The sequence below is a fragment of the Rhinolophus hipposideros genome (genome assembly GCF_964194185.1).
Source record: "Rhinolophus hipposideros genome assembly, chromosome: 3".
Lineage (NCBI taxonomy): Eukaryota > Metazoa > Chordata > Mammalia > Chiroptera > Rhinolophidae > Rhinolophus > Rhinolophus hipposideros.
In genome coordinates, this window is record NC_138049.1 from 1655683 (window position 1) to 1670614 (window position 14932).

Below are 14932 nucleotides of genomic sequence, written 5' to 3' on the forward strand. Positions count from 1 at the left end.
AAAATTTAAATTCAAAAGACAGACCTATAGAGGCTTTTAGTAAATACTGTACAAGTATGTAAACAGTAATGTTAATTATCAGCATACGAGAACAAATTCTAAATTATTATTTTATCTACTGAAAATATGAGAAATGAAAATCAACAGTAATAAGTCAGTGACTGAATCAAGAAATTAGAAATTCTGCTACAAACCAAAATTACCGAGTTGTTCTTGTTGCAAAGTTTGTACTAAATAAAAATCCTTACAGGGTGTTTTTTTTGACATCTAATATTAAGAACAAATAAGCCTAAATCATAAAACAAAAACAAGGATGAAGTATTCTAAAGCACTGGGCCTAACTATTCAATGGAAATACAGTCAAGGTCCTGCTACACCTTTATACTTTAAGACACCTCTGCCTGCCTCAGTGGTTCTCGGGCTTTTTTCAAACAGCAGCAACCTTTTTATCCTGCCACTGACTTCACAAGGAATCCCAATGCCCAAAAAGGACAACAGTGGCTGCCCTGGCGGTCGAAGCACAGGTGGGGGCCCAGAATTGAGCCCTGTGGAGCTTGGGGAGGGGGCGTTCCAAATTCCCAGGGAACCCTTCTCCCTGTGGAACGATGGCACTGGCTCCAGGCACCCCCCCTACACGGTCCACAGGCTGTAACCAACAAGAAGCACTGCCCCAAAGCACCGTGGGGAGCGCTGCCTGCAGCCAGGAGCTGGGGAGGGCCCAGAGGCACACAGCCCATCATAGGGAGTTTTGTGATGAGAACGGAAGGGAAACTGGAGTTTTCCTTTCATTTGATGTGTACTATTTTTTCAAACAGCCACAACCTTGTTAGCATGTAAATACTTACTAATTTGCCTGACTCTAGCTATTCAACAAAATGAAGTACCAGGTACTTACGGCCTTTGGCCAAGAAAAGCCATTTAAAAACACACTAAGCCCTGAAACTGACTGAGAAACACACTCGGAAGGCAAGGCAAGGCTTTCCTCAGCAGTGAGGTCCAGGGGGACGCACTCCCTCCGACATGACACACAATGTGGAAGCTGAGAGTCAGACTGTCCCCGGTGGGCCACTCACAGCCAGGGGAAGAGGCCATTTCCTTCTTCTTTACACACTTCTATTGTTTTCAACTCCTCACAAATAACATATTTTACTTTTTAATTAAAAACGAACCGAGTAAAGAAAATCTAAAGGAAAGTTATTTTAAAAAATCAAAATCATTCTGTTTTTAGATTTCAAATTCCAATCTTGCCATCATATTATTGCAAAGACTTCACTAGGGGTATTAAAATTACCAAAATAATGCAGACAGAAAAAGGGCTGGAATTGAGAGATTGTCTTCCTGTGTGTAACTCATATACAAAGATTCTGAGGTAAAGGAAAAACCAACCTCAGAAAACCATCCAAATTTGAGGCTATCACCCAATTTAGCTTGGGTATTATTTCTGTAGGTGGGTGACACCCTCATGACCTTAACTGAACAGCAAGCAACCCCGGCTACTGTATACAGTCCCAGGAAAAAGTGTTTGGTCATACTCGAATCCATACATTACCAAAAAATTTAGCCCAATTTCAAATGTACAAAGAAAGCTATATTTCTGAAGTCAAATAATAACAATAATAATAATAATAATGTTCAAAAAGGAGTTGTGGATGGAACTTAACAGGTATTCAGTTTGGATTTGTACTACAGTATAATCTTTTATTTGCTGTATTAATTAGACTTTTTTTTACAGGTGACTCAACATTTCTAAAGCACTCAAAAAATTTATAAATTCCTACATTTCTAATGAGCCCAACTTAAATTGTCATTTGATACAGATATAGGACATTTTCAGAAATGTCAAACATTTAGAACAAGGAAAAATTACTAACTACATATGCGTTTCCTACAGATGCCCTAATTATCCTTCCAAAGAATAATGAAAATATGCTGTTTTACATCATAAATTACAGTGAGACTGATGATTCACACTCATATATTTAACTGGGTTATAATTAACTGTAATATTATAATCTACACATAAGAGTTACATGGACTATCACTCCAAAAGCAAGTAGCATACTACTGTATTATCAATGCATGTGACACCAAGATCTGTTGCATAATTTTAATTAGGAAACGCCACGCTACTTACCTTAGGAGAAATAAGCATATATAACATTAACAGTCCTTCTAACTCCCAACAAATACACATGCTGGAGACTCAGAAGGACTGATTTCCCAAACCTGCCAAGGCCTGGCCGACCTGTGCACTGCTCCCCAGTCTCTCCAGAGGAAGCAGCAGGAGTCAGGCACCCGGGCAGGGATGGGCGAGGCAGCTGCCTGCTGCCACGAGTGCAGCGGACACACACTGACCTCCGCTGACGTGCACTTCGTAGAGGGAATACTTGGGAGAGGACAGCATTCGCATATCAGGTCGGAATTTCTCTGCCAGTGTTTCGATTACATCTTGAGTGGTGGCAGTACTGGAGACCCGAATACACTTTGTTGCAAAGTTTCCAGCAGCTTTATCTTGAAAATAAAACCTCATCACTCCATGGAACTCCAAATCCTAAAAGAAAACAAAATGATACATTTTTGGAAAAACAATAATCTAAGAGCAGCTGATGTTAATAATAAGCACATTTATTGATTCTTCAGCAATTGTCAGGCACATGTGGATGTGCATTATTTTATTCCGTCTTTACAACAACCCAGTTAAGTAGGTACTATTATTATTAAACCCTATTTTCAAGATTTGGTCATTAAGATTCACAAAGTTTGACTCTTCTGCTCAAGCAGGTATGTGGCAAATTCAGCACTAAAACCCAGAGCCAATGAACTTGACAGCCCGTGCCACCTGTTCCAGAGTTGCCATCCAGCTGAGATTATAATGGGGTGACTCTAACAGCAAAAAGCAACTACTGGCCTCACTCCTGCCATCATGTGAATAAATGGAAACTCTTAACTTTGAAGACTATAATTGTAACTTGCCCCAAATCAATAAACACAATTTAGACTATTCTCAAAACCTCACTTCTAGAGAAAAATACAATGTAATTCCAGTCAAAAGAATCCTACTACAAGGCCCTCTGCCATATAACCTAAGACACGGTGGTTCCTAACCCACAGGCTGGGAACCGCTGAATCGGAGACAACCTGCTTTCTGTCTGCTGGGTTACACTTTATCTGGGGATGTGAGGCGTGAGGGCCGCAGTTCCTGTGTACCCATTATTTCCTTGAGCACAGAAAAAAAGCACAACTCCCAAGGAAACCTCAGGGAATGTTGCTAACTCCTAGGTCACTCGCTGACTCTAGCTGCTCAACAGAAGTTATCTTCAGTCTTCTCCTTTCTTGCCCTCCACACTAACACACTAAGTCGCTCCATCATCAAAATAGATCCAGGATCCATCCAAGATCTCATTAAAACTAGGTCAGCTCATGTCATTCCTTAGCTTTCCTCTTTTCTACGGCTTCTCTCAGACGTCAAACCCTTACCACCGCGCTCCAAGCTCATCAGTTACACTTTTCTCCGTTTTCCCCCAATGCACCAGCCTATTCTTCCCTGATAATTATGATCTAACTGTAGTCACACAGCAACCTAGCAGTCTGTCCCCTCCAATCTTTCCTTAGGGAAAGGTGACCCTGTGGGATTGTCCCTCATTGGGGTTGAGTTTATGCTACTCTAAGTCTCCATGTTTGGTCCTTGTAAGCAGGGTCTGCAGTCAAAGACGGGTAAGTTTTCTCACGGGAGAAACAACCTAAGCCAGACGGGACCCCCCTAGGACCCCCATGAGCTAAGGTAAAGTTAGGAGGTAGCTGTGCCCCTCCTCTTCTGAGAAGCTGCTGACGCTTGCCTCAACTGTTGTCCTTTACCCTCAGGTGTAATGAACCCATTAGAACAATAGCATCTCGCCCCTCCAGTTTGGCTCACGGAATAATCTTATCTTGTGAGACTTGTTCCCCCAGGGATTGTATACACCACACCTTGGTCATTTGGGGGATGGTATGCATGGGTTGCTTTGGGACAATTATGGGATTTGGAATGAATGATTATTGTATGGTGTAAGAGTTTCACAGACCCTGCCCTTAATCATGTGATTTCTATTGTGAAAAATCAATAAATACCCACGGTGACCCGATTTGGGGCTCCAGTCCCTTGAGGCTGTGAGTCCCTTGGTCCTCTGTGGTTTAACTATATTTGAGTCTCTGTCTCTTTATGAGAGTTTAACCCTCGCCGCCTCCCTCGCCTTCCCACGGCTTGTGTTGTGCAGGACGCAACATCTAACAAGTATTTATTTATTTGAAGAAAAGCAAGGAAAATGGGATATTAGGATAGGGTTAATTGCATGAGCTATGTGAAAGTTAAACCAGAAAAAGAGACAAGAAGGCACATTTCTAGTCTCTGAGCTTTCCTGCGCTGACCCACTCTCTGACCACTAAGCAGCGCACCCTCCCGTTTCCCACTGGTCCAGAAAAAATACAGAAGTGAGCATGTGTGTGGGAGAAGCACCCACTGAACCACAGATTCTGGGGGAAGTAGGGCCCTGGTTATGGGGTGACGTCTAAGGAAGCTTAATGAGTTAGCAAGATGAAAGTTGTATGAGCAGGAGTCCTGCTCTGTTCTCAAAATCCTATGAACTGCCTCTTTGTCCAGCCTGGGTCAAGTGGCAAAGAAAGTCCAGCTGATACCTTTTTAAATGCTCCCATCTGTTACTCCGGCAATCCTAAAACTGTAGGTATATTAACAACGAATGTGCAAGATGCTCTTAAACTATAAAAGTGTGCATACGCGTTAGGTCCTTACTCAAACACTCACGCTGTGCCAGGCCTGTGCCCCAGACCCCTGCCCCCCACTGCCTGCCACAGCCCCACCCCTCTGTAAGCACTCAAGTCCTCCCACTGCAGCTTCCGTCTCTGTCCACTGCGTCCTCTGGAGGCCCCTAGGCTAGCACTCTAGAAAACAAAACTTGTTCTAGCAACTGACTTACATAAGCCTAAGTTCTTCTGTGGGAGTCCTGTTTGTGTCCCCCGACTCGGATGTTCCCCGCTACCTGAATCACCACACCTAAGTCTCAAATGTTAGCCGGCAAAACCACCCGGCTCCGCTGAAGGCCCATCCTCAGAGTACGCTCGAGTTGGACCAAAAGGGTGTTACCTCCCTTGTATGCAACCATTTTATTAACACACTCATTTTATATCATCTGTGAGGAGCGTAAAACAGCAACGTGTTCCCCCAAAATAACACCTAACCGGAAAAGCAGCCCTAACATGAGTTTTCAGGATGCCTATAATATAAAATAAGCCCTAATGCATTTTCTGGAGCAAAAATTAATGTAAGACCCGGTCTTATTTGGGGGGAAATATGGTAGGGTTTATTTTATATTACAGGAATCCTGAAAAATCATGCTAGGGCTTCTTTTCTGGTTAGGTCTTATTTTCAGGGAAACACGGTAGATGTAACTATGGGTCCCAAAAGACACGAAAGCTCCAGTTTCGCTGAGAAGTGTCAACAAATCATTCTAAACTACCAGATGTTAAAGACACAGACACACCACCTGTGGCTGGCAGGGAAGGCCCCACTGAGCAGGGACACAAAGGAAAGAATCAAGAGAGACCTGGCAAAGGCGAGCCCGGAAAGGAAAGGACGACAGCCTTCACCACCCTCCCGAAAACCCTTCCATGTGCATTACTGTCCTTCCCTGGTCAAAAGGAAACTGTAAATATAAAATCTTCGTTATTAACGTGGTTCGGAGAGAGATACATGGGGGGGTGGGGGGGGTGAAGAGAAATAAACCCAAGCATAGCGATACAGAGGCCCTAGAGAGGTAACACTTCCACGCTAGTCTATCAGGCCCGAATAAAGCAGCCTATACAAACTGCCTGTGGTATGATTTCATTTGCACTAAATAAGAGTTAATAAATATCTACTAACCTAGCTTGCCTTGTGCCTTAACATCACAGGTATTCCTACACCTGAGCATAGCTGTCACTAGGATATTCCCTTAATAAATTAATAGATTAGTATTGTTTAGTTATTCAGCTAATCCTAGGTTTGGCTGGTTAAGTCCATAAAATTTTACCAAATCTGAAAAGACTGATAAAATCAAGCTCCTGAACCTAAAAATGGGGTGTGTAGTCACCAAACTAACAAACAATAATTGTAACTAACATACTAAAGGCTACTAGTGCCAAATACTGAGAGTTCAGCATTTAATCCCCCAAACTAAGAGTCAGGCCCTCTCATCCCCTCTGTGCAGGCGCAAAGGAAACGAAGGCGCAAAGCGGGTAAGTGCATCAGCTGCGATCACAGAGCTTGCTAAGGAGTGAGGCTGCCCTGCAGGCCAGCATTCCCTGACCCCAGAACCAGAACTTGAAACCACCACGCTCTCTCCGCTGCCTCGTCTTCAACAGTCACTTCATCATCTGAAGGGCGTTTAATACTAATTTTATTGATTTGTTTTTCAGAACACGTACAAGAGGAGTTTCCGAAGAAACACATGGATGGATGAATGAGAGAAGGAAATCTGAAGTGCAGAGGTGGGTGACTTGCCAGGAGGGATCGCCCACCTAGACGGGCCTGGCCTTCAGACACCGCTGTTCTGAGACAAAGCCGGGCGCCTCATCAGACTTGTTACTGCTGCTCTGGGAGCCTGTCCACTCCACCCGCAGCGGAGAAACCTGGGGGGTTTGCAGCAGGACAGAGCAAGCTGGCATTTCAACAGCTGTATCTCCGACTCAGTTATTTAACATCTATTAAGCGCCCATTTCCTCAAACAAGCTTGTTTTGAGGAGTAAAACTATGTAAATCCATCTAAGCCATCACTGGGCACAGCAAGCGCTCTACTACCTGAGACTGTCATCCTTTCCTTTCCGTCCCTCCCACTAGACTACAGCTTTTCTCAGACGAGGAAACTACTTTTATTCACTATAGTAGGTCCTCCCTCAGTCTCTAACACAATGCTTCACACATAAAAAGAAAAACATTCCAGTAACAACATTCAATTCTTCCAGTTGTGGTTGTCTGTTCTCAACTGATAAGAACTCTGGAAAACAAAGCTTTAAATTTCTAAGAACAACCATGAAGTCTCAGTAACTGGGCTAATATTCTGATAATGTTGAAGCCAATAGTTATAATTTTACAAAGACAAATGTTTCCTGAGAAAAACAAACAAAAACAAAAAAAGCCTCCCTTCCTTCGTGTTGGTTCTACAACTCACCCAAGAGAAAAGAACATTTTAAATAAAAAAAACTCTAAGTGCCAATTGATAGCAGTGTATTTTCAGGAAGAAGTGGGTCTGGAGCAGGTTGGACAGTCTCTTCAATGGGTCCAGTCAGGCCTGGAACATGCTAATCTGAGGACCTTAATTCAAAGGGAAGGAAAGGCAACACAGCAATCACCTGTTTCCTTTCCTTAATGGTTGTTTTCCTGATAGGAAAATAAGTTTCTTTTCCCCTGAAGGTATATATTTACCTTTGCTTAAACTTTTCCCTGAGAAATAGAATCACTAATGAAAATTACAACAGAAATGGAACACTACTTGGGGTTGGCCGACAACTCTGAAAAAAAAGTTTAATTTTTATCATAAAGAATACAATAGACAAAAAAAACCCATAGAAGGTGGAAGGCTACATGAAATACTAGAGAGCCAATGCAAGGAGCGAAGACTTAAAGGTGGCATTTTCTTTAAAATATTTTACCAATATCTCACTAATTAATGACACTGACAGTCCATTGGCCTTCCCCCCCCCCCCCAGTAGATCCTCGCCAGGGCAACCCCAACCTCCTTTGGCTCAAGCTCATTAGAACTGTTTGTTCTGCAGCTTAAACAGGCCAGCCATGGCCCGGTCACGTTTCTTCTCACTGTACTCAGCATTTATTTCAAATCCATTTCCTAGTCTGCAGCAAAACAACACTAACTTCAAACAGGTAATCAGCATGCCAACTTCCCAGGGAGGAAAAGGCGGCCGACAGGACAGGCCACTTCAAAACTCGCTTCCCCTCCCCCATTCCTAATGCTGGTGCCTCCAAAATAGGTACAAAATCGTAGGGAAAGTACAGCTGTGCCTTCAAAAACACATGTTACTAGCACATAAAATGACCAATTAGACAACAGCCATTTGACTCATTTTGTTAAAAACAATAACATTTGAGTGCTAGTAGTCTTGGTAGAGGATAGAAGAAATCCTTGAACATGGGTTTCTGGAGTCTAATATACACAGTATTTTTTAAACGCTAGTACTTCAAGAATAATCTTTAAAATCATAGGCATTTCATTCCCTAAAACTTTTACAAGACAAACAATACTTTTGAAAGCTTAAAAGAAATACTGTCAAGTACCTCCAGCCGGCCACAGCTTACTCACCCCTTGGCACCCGTTCCCAAGGACCTTTCCCCACCTCTCTCCTCCCACTCTCTATACCGATGGACTGGGAGCTCCTATAAACCTGGTTTCTTGTCTTTCCTTTTTGAATTATCTGTAATTACAGTTGGCATACAATATTATAATAGTTTCAGATGTATAACAAGTGATTCAACATTTATATAAATTGTTTTCTAACAGCACCAGCTACCTATCTGGTGCTCAAACATCCGATTTCTCAAACTATAAAAGAATTCTCTGTACAAAATTAAACAAATGAATTTGCTTCATAAAGAACTACCTTTTCAGATGATTAGTGTGCAGATGAAGAGTTTCATTTCTTTAGCTTGGGCTTGAATTCAAACCCCAGCTCTCCCACGACTGAGCTTAACTTAGCTGAGTCTGCTTCCACATCGGGAACAAGCCCACAAGGACAGTGTGGGCTCCACGGGCTCTGTCCCTCTGCGGGGGCTGCCCTGACCCACATCTAGGAAGAGCTTTACACCTGCACATGTGTATTTGCTCTTTGTAATAAAATGATTCCATTCAATACTCTTGTCTGAAAGTACAGGTGCTCTCTAACATCACACGGTACCCCTGTTCAATGTGGGCCGGGACGGCACTTCTAACACCTCCACGCGGTCTCCCCCAGGCTGAGAAAGCCCAAGGTCATTGGAGATGGGAAAATAGTCATCTTCCAGGGGAAGGGCAAACGTTTTCTGGACTAACAAACATACAAAACACACAGACACACACACAAGCAGATCTCCCTTTTTATGAACAAAAAATCCATCCAGTACCCAAACATCTAAACATTATAAATAAAACAGAAAAATTCTCTGTAGAAAACACAGCCTGCTGTGAAAAACCAACAAGCCAGCAGATTTAAATGCTTCAGTTATAACTGCCAACATTATCTACTTAACAATTGTCTGCTCTCAGCCGCTCACAATTTGTTAACAAGGCAAGTTAAACCTGTGCTTTGTGCTGGACTCCAATGGAGTGAATGTCTGCTACACCCCGTCAGCACCATGGGGGGCGGGAGGGGGTGTTGGGAAGCAAAGTCCTCCCCATAGCCCTCTGCCAGTGTTTGAATCTTCGTATCTGAGTAACCATCACACATACGTATATTAGGGATCTGAAAGATGATCAATTAAAGAATACATTAAACCTGCCTGACAAGCAATTATCACATTCGTGATTAAAAAATATGTCTGTAATCTAATCTTTAAATACTACATTTGTACAGATGTGCAGCCTTAGAAAACAACCCTAAAAAGCCACCTGTCTAGCCCAGAGATCATAACTGATTTTGCCACAGATCCTTTGAAGTCTGGTGAAGCCTATAAGTCTGTTCTCAGAATAAAAATTCTAAGTGCATAAAACAAAATACAAAGCATTACATAGGGGACAATTACAATAAAGCACAATTATGAAAATATTTATTAAAATGTGATATAGTAATGTCATGCAGGGACTCATGCAGGGTCTCAGCTCCCGCTCCCCGAGAACACAGGACACGGTGAGGCAAAAAGGAACGCCCACGGAGCCATAGGTAGGGGAGTCAGACCACTGTAGTCTCGCTGGCGGCTGGGTTGGAGACACAGGAAGCAGGAGCCACACGATCCACAACCTGCCGTCCACTTCTCTCTGCCAACCAACCCACCTCACTTGCTAACTGCAATCCTCCATGCTAGCTGCAATCCACACTTGCAGGCTCAGCCACCATCTTCTTGCTAGCCCCCACTTTTTCCTGCTAGCGTAGCCACGGCAGTTATATTAGTGGCCAATGGCTCACTGGGTACAGCTGGCGGCCAACTACCCACAGCTGATGGCCATCCAATCACAGTTGACGGCCATTTACTACCTGAGCCAGCACCTTTCTATGTGAGGCCGAGAGCCTGGAAACTGCACTCCTGGCCCTCTCCCCACAAGTAATAAATGTGCTTTTTATCAACATGAAATAAGATCTAGAGTGGGTTCATCCAACTCTAATACTGAAGTAGATATGAGTATAAACGCGTACGTGATAAAAATGCTAAATTTCAGTTAGAGGTTAATAAAAATCTGTTTCCTGAAAATAGAGATGTAATTTATTTTCTCATCCATGTTCAAAGACCCCATGAAATTTATTCACAGACCTCAAGTCGTGCAGCCCCTGTACCCACTGCAGTGCTGGGGACCCTCTCTAGCCAAGCAGTACGCCCATCTTCCTGGACAGCTCAATAGCTAGACAGCACTGCCATATACCAAAGCAAAATTCATCTCATGCAGCTTTACCAATTGGGCTTAATTTTAGCATTAGTATCATTTAGACCTACGTTCAAATCATGGCTTATGAATGATCATTTTTTCCCATTTACTAATGAAATAGAAGAGAGCAGAATAGATTTCTACAAGGTATAATGCACCTGGCTAAGGAAACAGGACAAGTACGGGCTCACAAAATTCTAATTTCAGTTATTTCTGTGTATGCCCTGAGCTACCAGGTAAGACGCAGTTCTTTTCTCACTATGGGCCTCAGTTAAACCGGTTTCAATTGAGACGTTTCCCGACCTCAGCACTACGACACTAACTCTTTATTGTGGGAGCCATGCTGTGCATTGTGGGATGCCTAGAATGTCCCTGGCCTCTGTATGCTAGGTGCCAGTAGCACCCACCCAACTGTGACAACTAAAAATGTCTCCAGAAATCTACATATATTCCCCAGAGGACAAAACTGTCCCAGGGGAGAGCCATGGATTTAGAACCAGTCTGGTACCTCTTCAGAATAACACTAACTCTAGTTCCTTCAACTGTCTCCTTTCTGTTGCGTAATTCCAACCCCATTTACTATTTTGTTCTCCTCTCTCTTGAAGAGTCATGTTCTATCCTCCTAGCCTGAAACAGCTTTCAGAACTAAACACAAAAATCTGGATATGTCTGATGAGCTGCAAGTACACTGCTAATTCTAATAGTGTACCTGCAATTAGTGCAATTTAAGTTACATTAGCTTTTTGGTGACCACAAATATTGATTCAAATTAGGTTCCAGTAAAATTAAAATTCTTGTCATTTGCGTGTTAGTCTACCAAAAAACACTTCTCTAGTTTGGTACTAACAGGTTAAACAGACTTTGAGTACAACTTACCAACTGGTTCCTCATTCATCTAACTATACTGAGATCTAGCCCTTAAACAAGAATATTACGAAAGACATTGCTGAATTCCTTGATGAAGTCTAGATACATTATGGCTAATCCATTTCCTTGATCTGTAAACCTGGTAACCCTACTCTCTCTGTCACACGCACACACACACACACACACACACACACACTCGCACACGCACGCACACAAAACGACATTACTATTATCTACTGATAGACACTGGTTCCTATAAATGGGATTACATAGCTTCCCAACCCCCTTTTCAGTCTTACCACAATTTCAGAGAACATTTCTAGGAAAAGCCTTAAGTTCATCTTTTAACAGTGTCAGTATAAATAGGTTATACACTGCTTTTAAAACTTTTACTGTGTAATAAACAACTTTATGGAAATCCATTTAAAAAATTATATATTAAAACATACAAAAAATAAATATATTTCAACATAAAGAAATTAAAGAAATGTTAATAAATGTGACTACATAAAAATAAAATTATATTTGGCCAAGAAAAGCACACAATAATCAAAGTCCAAAGACAAGCAACACACTGAAGAAAAACATTTCCAATTTACATGATAGAAAGAAATATAATCTCTCTAATATATACAGAATTCCTAAATTTGAGAAGAAAAAGACCAATAATCCATTGAAAAATGGGAGTAAAATCTCAACAAGCAGTTCACAGAAATGATTATGACTCAAATATTTAAAAGGATAGACAACCTCAGTAATGATAACTTCAAAAGAAGATAATAAGAAGCTGCTTCTCAACAGTCAAATTGGTAAAAATCTGAAAGTCTGACAACATACTATATTTGTGGGGCTGGCAAAAAAAAAAGGCATGTAAACAAGGAGCTGAATTTGGCAATATTTGGCAAAACTTACATATACACATACATTTTGACAGGCAATCCTACTTTTGTGACTCTATCCCAAAGATACCTACTAGCACAAGTCTGACATGCACCGTTTATAAAAGCGCGAGTTTGGAGGCGATCCAGCAAGGGGTGGACGTGCATATACTGGAACAAATGCTGCCCTGCAGGGGAATGAGGGAGCTCTTACTACTGTGATAGGGCACCAGACACAGAGCTGGGAGAAGAGCCGCGAGCACAGCACACTACACAGCAAGCGTCTTTTATACGAAGGGGCAGGAGACAAACATACACGTACTTGATCATATCTGCAAAAAGAAACCTTCCATGAGTGAATAAACCAAAATGTATTCAAGACAGAAGCAAAGCCTTTCCAAGTGTACTTTATTACCTAGTTCAACTTTGGAACCATGTAGTAATTATTTTAAATAATAAAAATCAAATTTTAACCAAAAAAAATCACTAAAAATTTTAAGCAAACTGAAATTAATGTCTAACTACATATCAAGTTGGTCACACTACCATACAGAAACAACTTTTTTTCACTATTTCTTTTGTTTTTATTTTCAATTAGTTGACATACAATATGATATTAGTTTCAGTGTTTAACAGAGCGTCTCAACATTTAAATACCCTGTGAAACAAACACCACATTAAGACTGGTAACCGTCTGTTGCTATACCAGTTATTACAGTATTATTGACTATATTCCCTAAGTTGTACTTTACGTCTCTGCGACTTACTTATTTTATAACGAAGTTTGTACCTCTTACTCCCCTTCACCTACTCCATCCATCGCCCCCACCCACCTCCTTTCTGGCAGCCATCACTTTGTTCTCTGTATCTATGAGCTTGTTTCTGTTTTGTTTTTATTTTCCTTTTAGATTCCACATATAAGTGAAATCATTTGTATTTGTTTTTCTCTGACTTATTTCACTGAGCACAATACCCTCTAAGTCTATCCATGTCACAGACGGCAAGATTTCACTCTTTTTTATCGCTGCGTAATAGTCCATTGAACATGAAAAAAACTTTTTTCCAAGTGATTTTAGAAAAGTGTTTGAACTTCACATTACTAGACGATATTGTTCTAAGGAGAGAAGTAATTCATTTTCTTCAGTCTCATTGTTAGTAGAAACATTGGTATGATCAGTTGTGATACAGTAACCATTGTATGAAAGATGAAGCCCACGGGAGCTGCTGATACAGTTACAGAATTAAGTCAAAACCCTGTAAGGCTAAAACTGAACTGGACATAGTTGAAACTCATGGATTTTTTTCTTTCCCCACGCACAAAAAAAGTATCTCCTGTTCCACTGCAAAGACCTTGAAGCAACAGACAACTCATGCAAGTTAAGTGTTTCTAGCACCTACTGCATGGTCTCTGCACACTGTTCTCCACTGAAAGGAACCAGGGCTCCTTGGAGAAATGGCTTCATCTGGATATAGGTCAAAACACGGACACCATGAGTTTGGAACATCCTGTCAAGCCAGAAAACAAGGCAGTTCTCAGGAAACTAGCTCGTTTAAAAGGACCCTCTAGCGGACCTAGAAGTGCGCCTGGCCGAAGTTGGGACAATTGGAACACAAGGAAGCACAATGACTGCAACGCCTGAAACACGGACTGCATCACGAACTCCTCCGTTCACAATGAGAAAGCAAAATGAGCAAGCCAAAATCAAAGTCACTGTCACCACTGCAGGTAAGTAAGGCACCAACCCTTAGTCTGAAAATAGGCAATTGAAGTAAAATAATTCAGAATTCATTCTGCTTTCCTACAGCTGAGAAAAAAATTGATTCTGGTTTTTAAAGAATTCCAGCCAATGAATGTGAAAAACGACAGAATTAAAAGATAAGCACTTAATAACCCATGCCTGACGTAAGCGGACAGCAATGATAAAGCCAGTCAGTGAAGGCTGACAGGGACCCTTCCGAGAGGGTCAGGCTGTCACAATGCCTCCTCCCACCGTGCTCCCAATGCCACAGCACAGGACACATACAGCACCACTGAGGAGGCATTCTGGGCGCTGCAGGAACTGGGCGAGCGCTGTGACCACCACCCCTGGGGAGGGGCAAGGCCTGAACGCCAACAGGAACAGGAAAACTAAGCCGGTTTTTTCAGCAAGTCTGTGACATGACATAAAGGAGAGAAGAGTCGCAATGCTCTAGATTGAAAGAGACATAAATAATCATGTCCTGACTGAAATAATTACTGTACAAGCCCATTTTTGAGAGCGACCAGAAAATCTGAATAAGGGCTACATACTAGGTAACAAGGATTCTGGTTAACTTGTTGGTAGGATTACTGCACTATGGTTAGATTTTTTTTTTTTTTGAGACTCACACTGAGGTAGAAGAGAAATAACATGTTAGTTTTTAGAATTTGCTTTCAAATAGTTTAGCTAAAAACAACAAATAATGAATTAAGAATGACAACATTTTGAAAATTGTTGAAATTTTCATTTTGGAAATGTCTTGGGGATGGATATAGTGAGTTTCATCTATGTTAGAAAATTTTCTTATTAAAAACGTTTAAAATGAAAATAAGTTATAATTACAAACTAAATA

At 41.6% G+C, this 14932-nt stretch overlaps 1 protein-coding gene across 12 annotated transcripts in view; it reads right to left on the minus strand.

Annotated features, from left to right (window-relative positions):
• The window catches only part of AFDN (afadin, adherens junction formation factor), a 131468-nt gene that overhangs the window by 93964 nt on the left and 22572 nt on the right, over window positions 1-14932 (minus strand). For all 12 annotated transcript variants that reach the window (XM_081035369.1, XM_081035379.1, XM_081035378.1 and 9 more), the window contains exon 2: window positions 2356-2551. In XM_081035369.1, the coding sequence (XP_080891495.1) occupies window positions 2356-2551 (196 nt within the window). The remainder of the gene's footprint in view (window positions 1-2355; window positions 2552-14932) is intronic.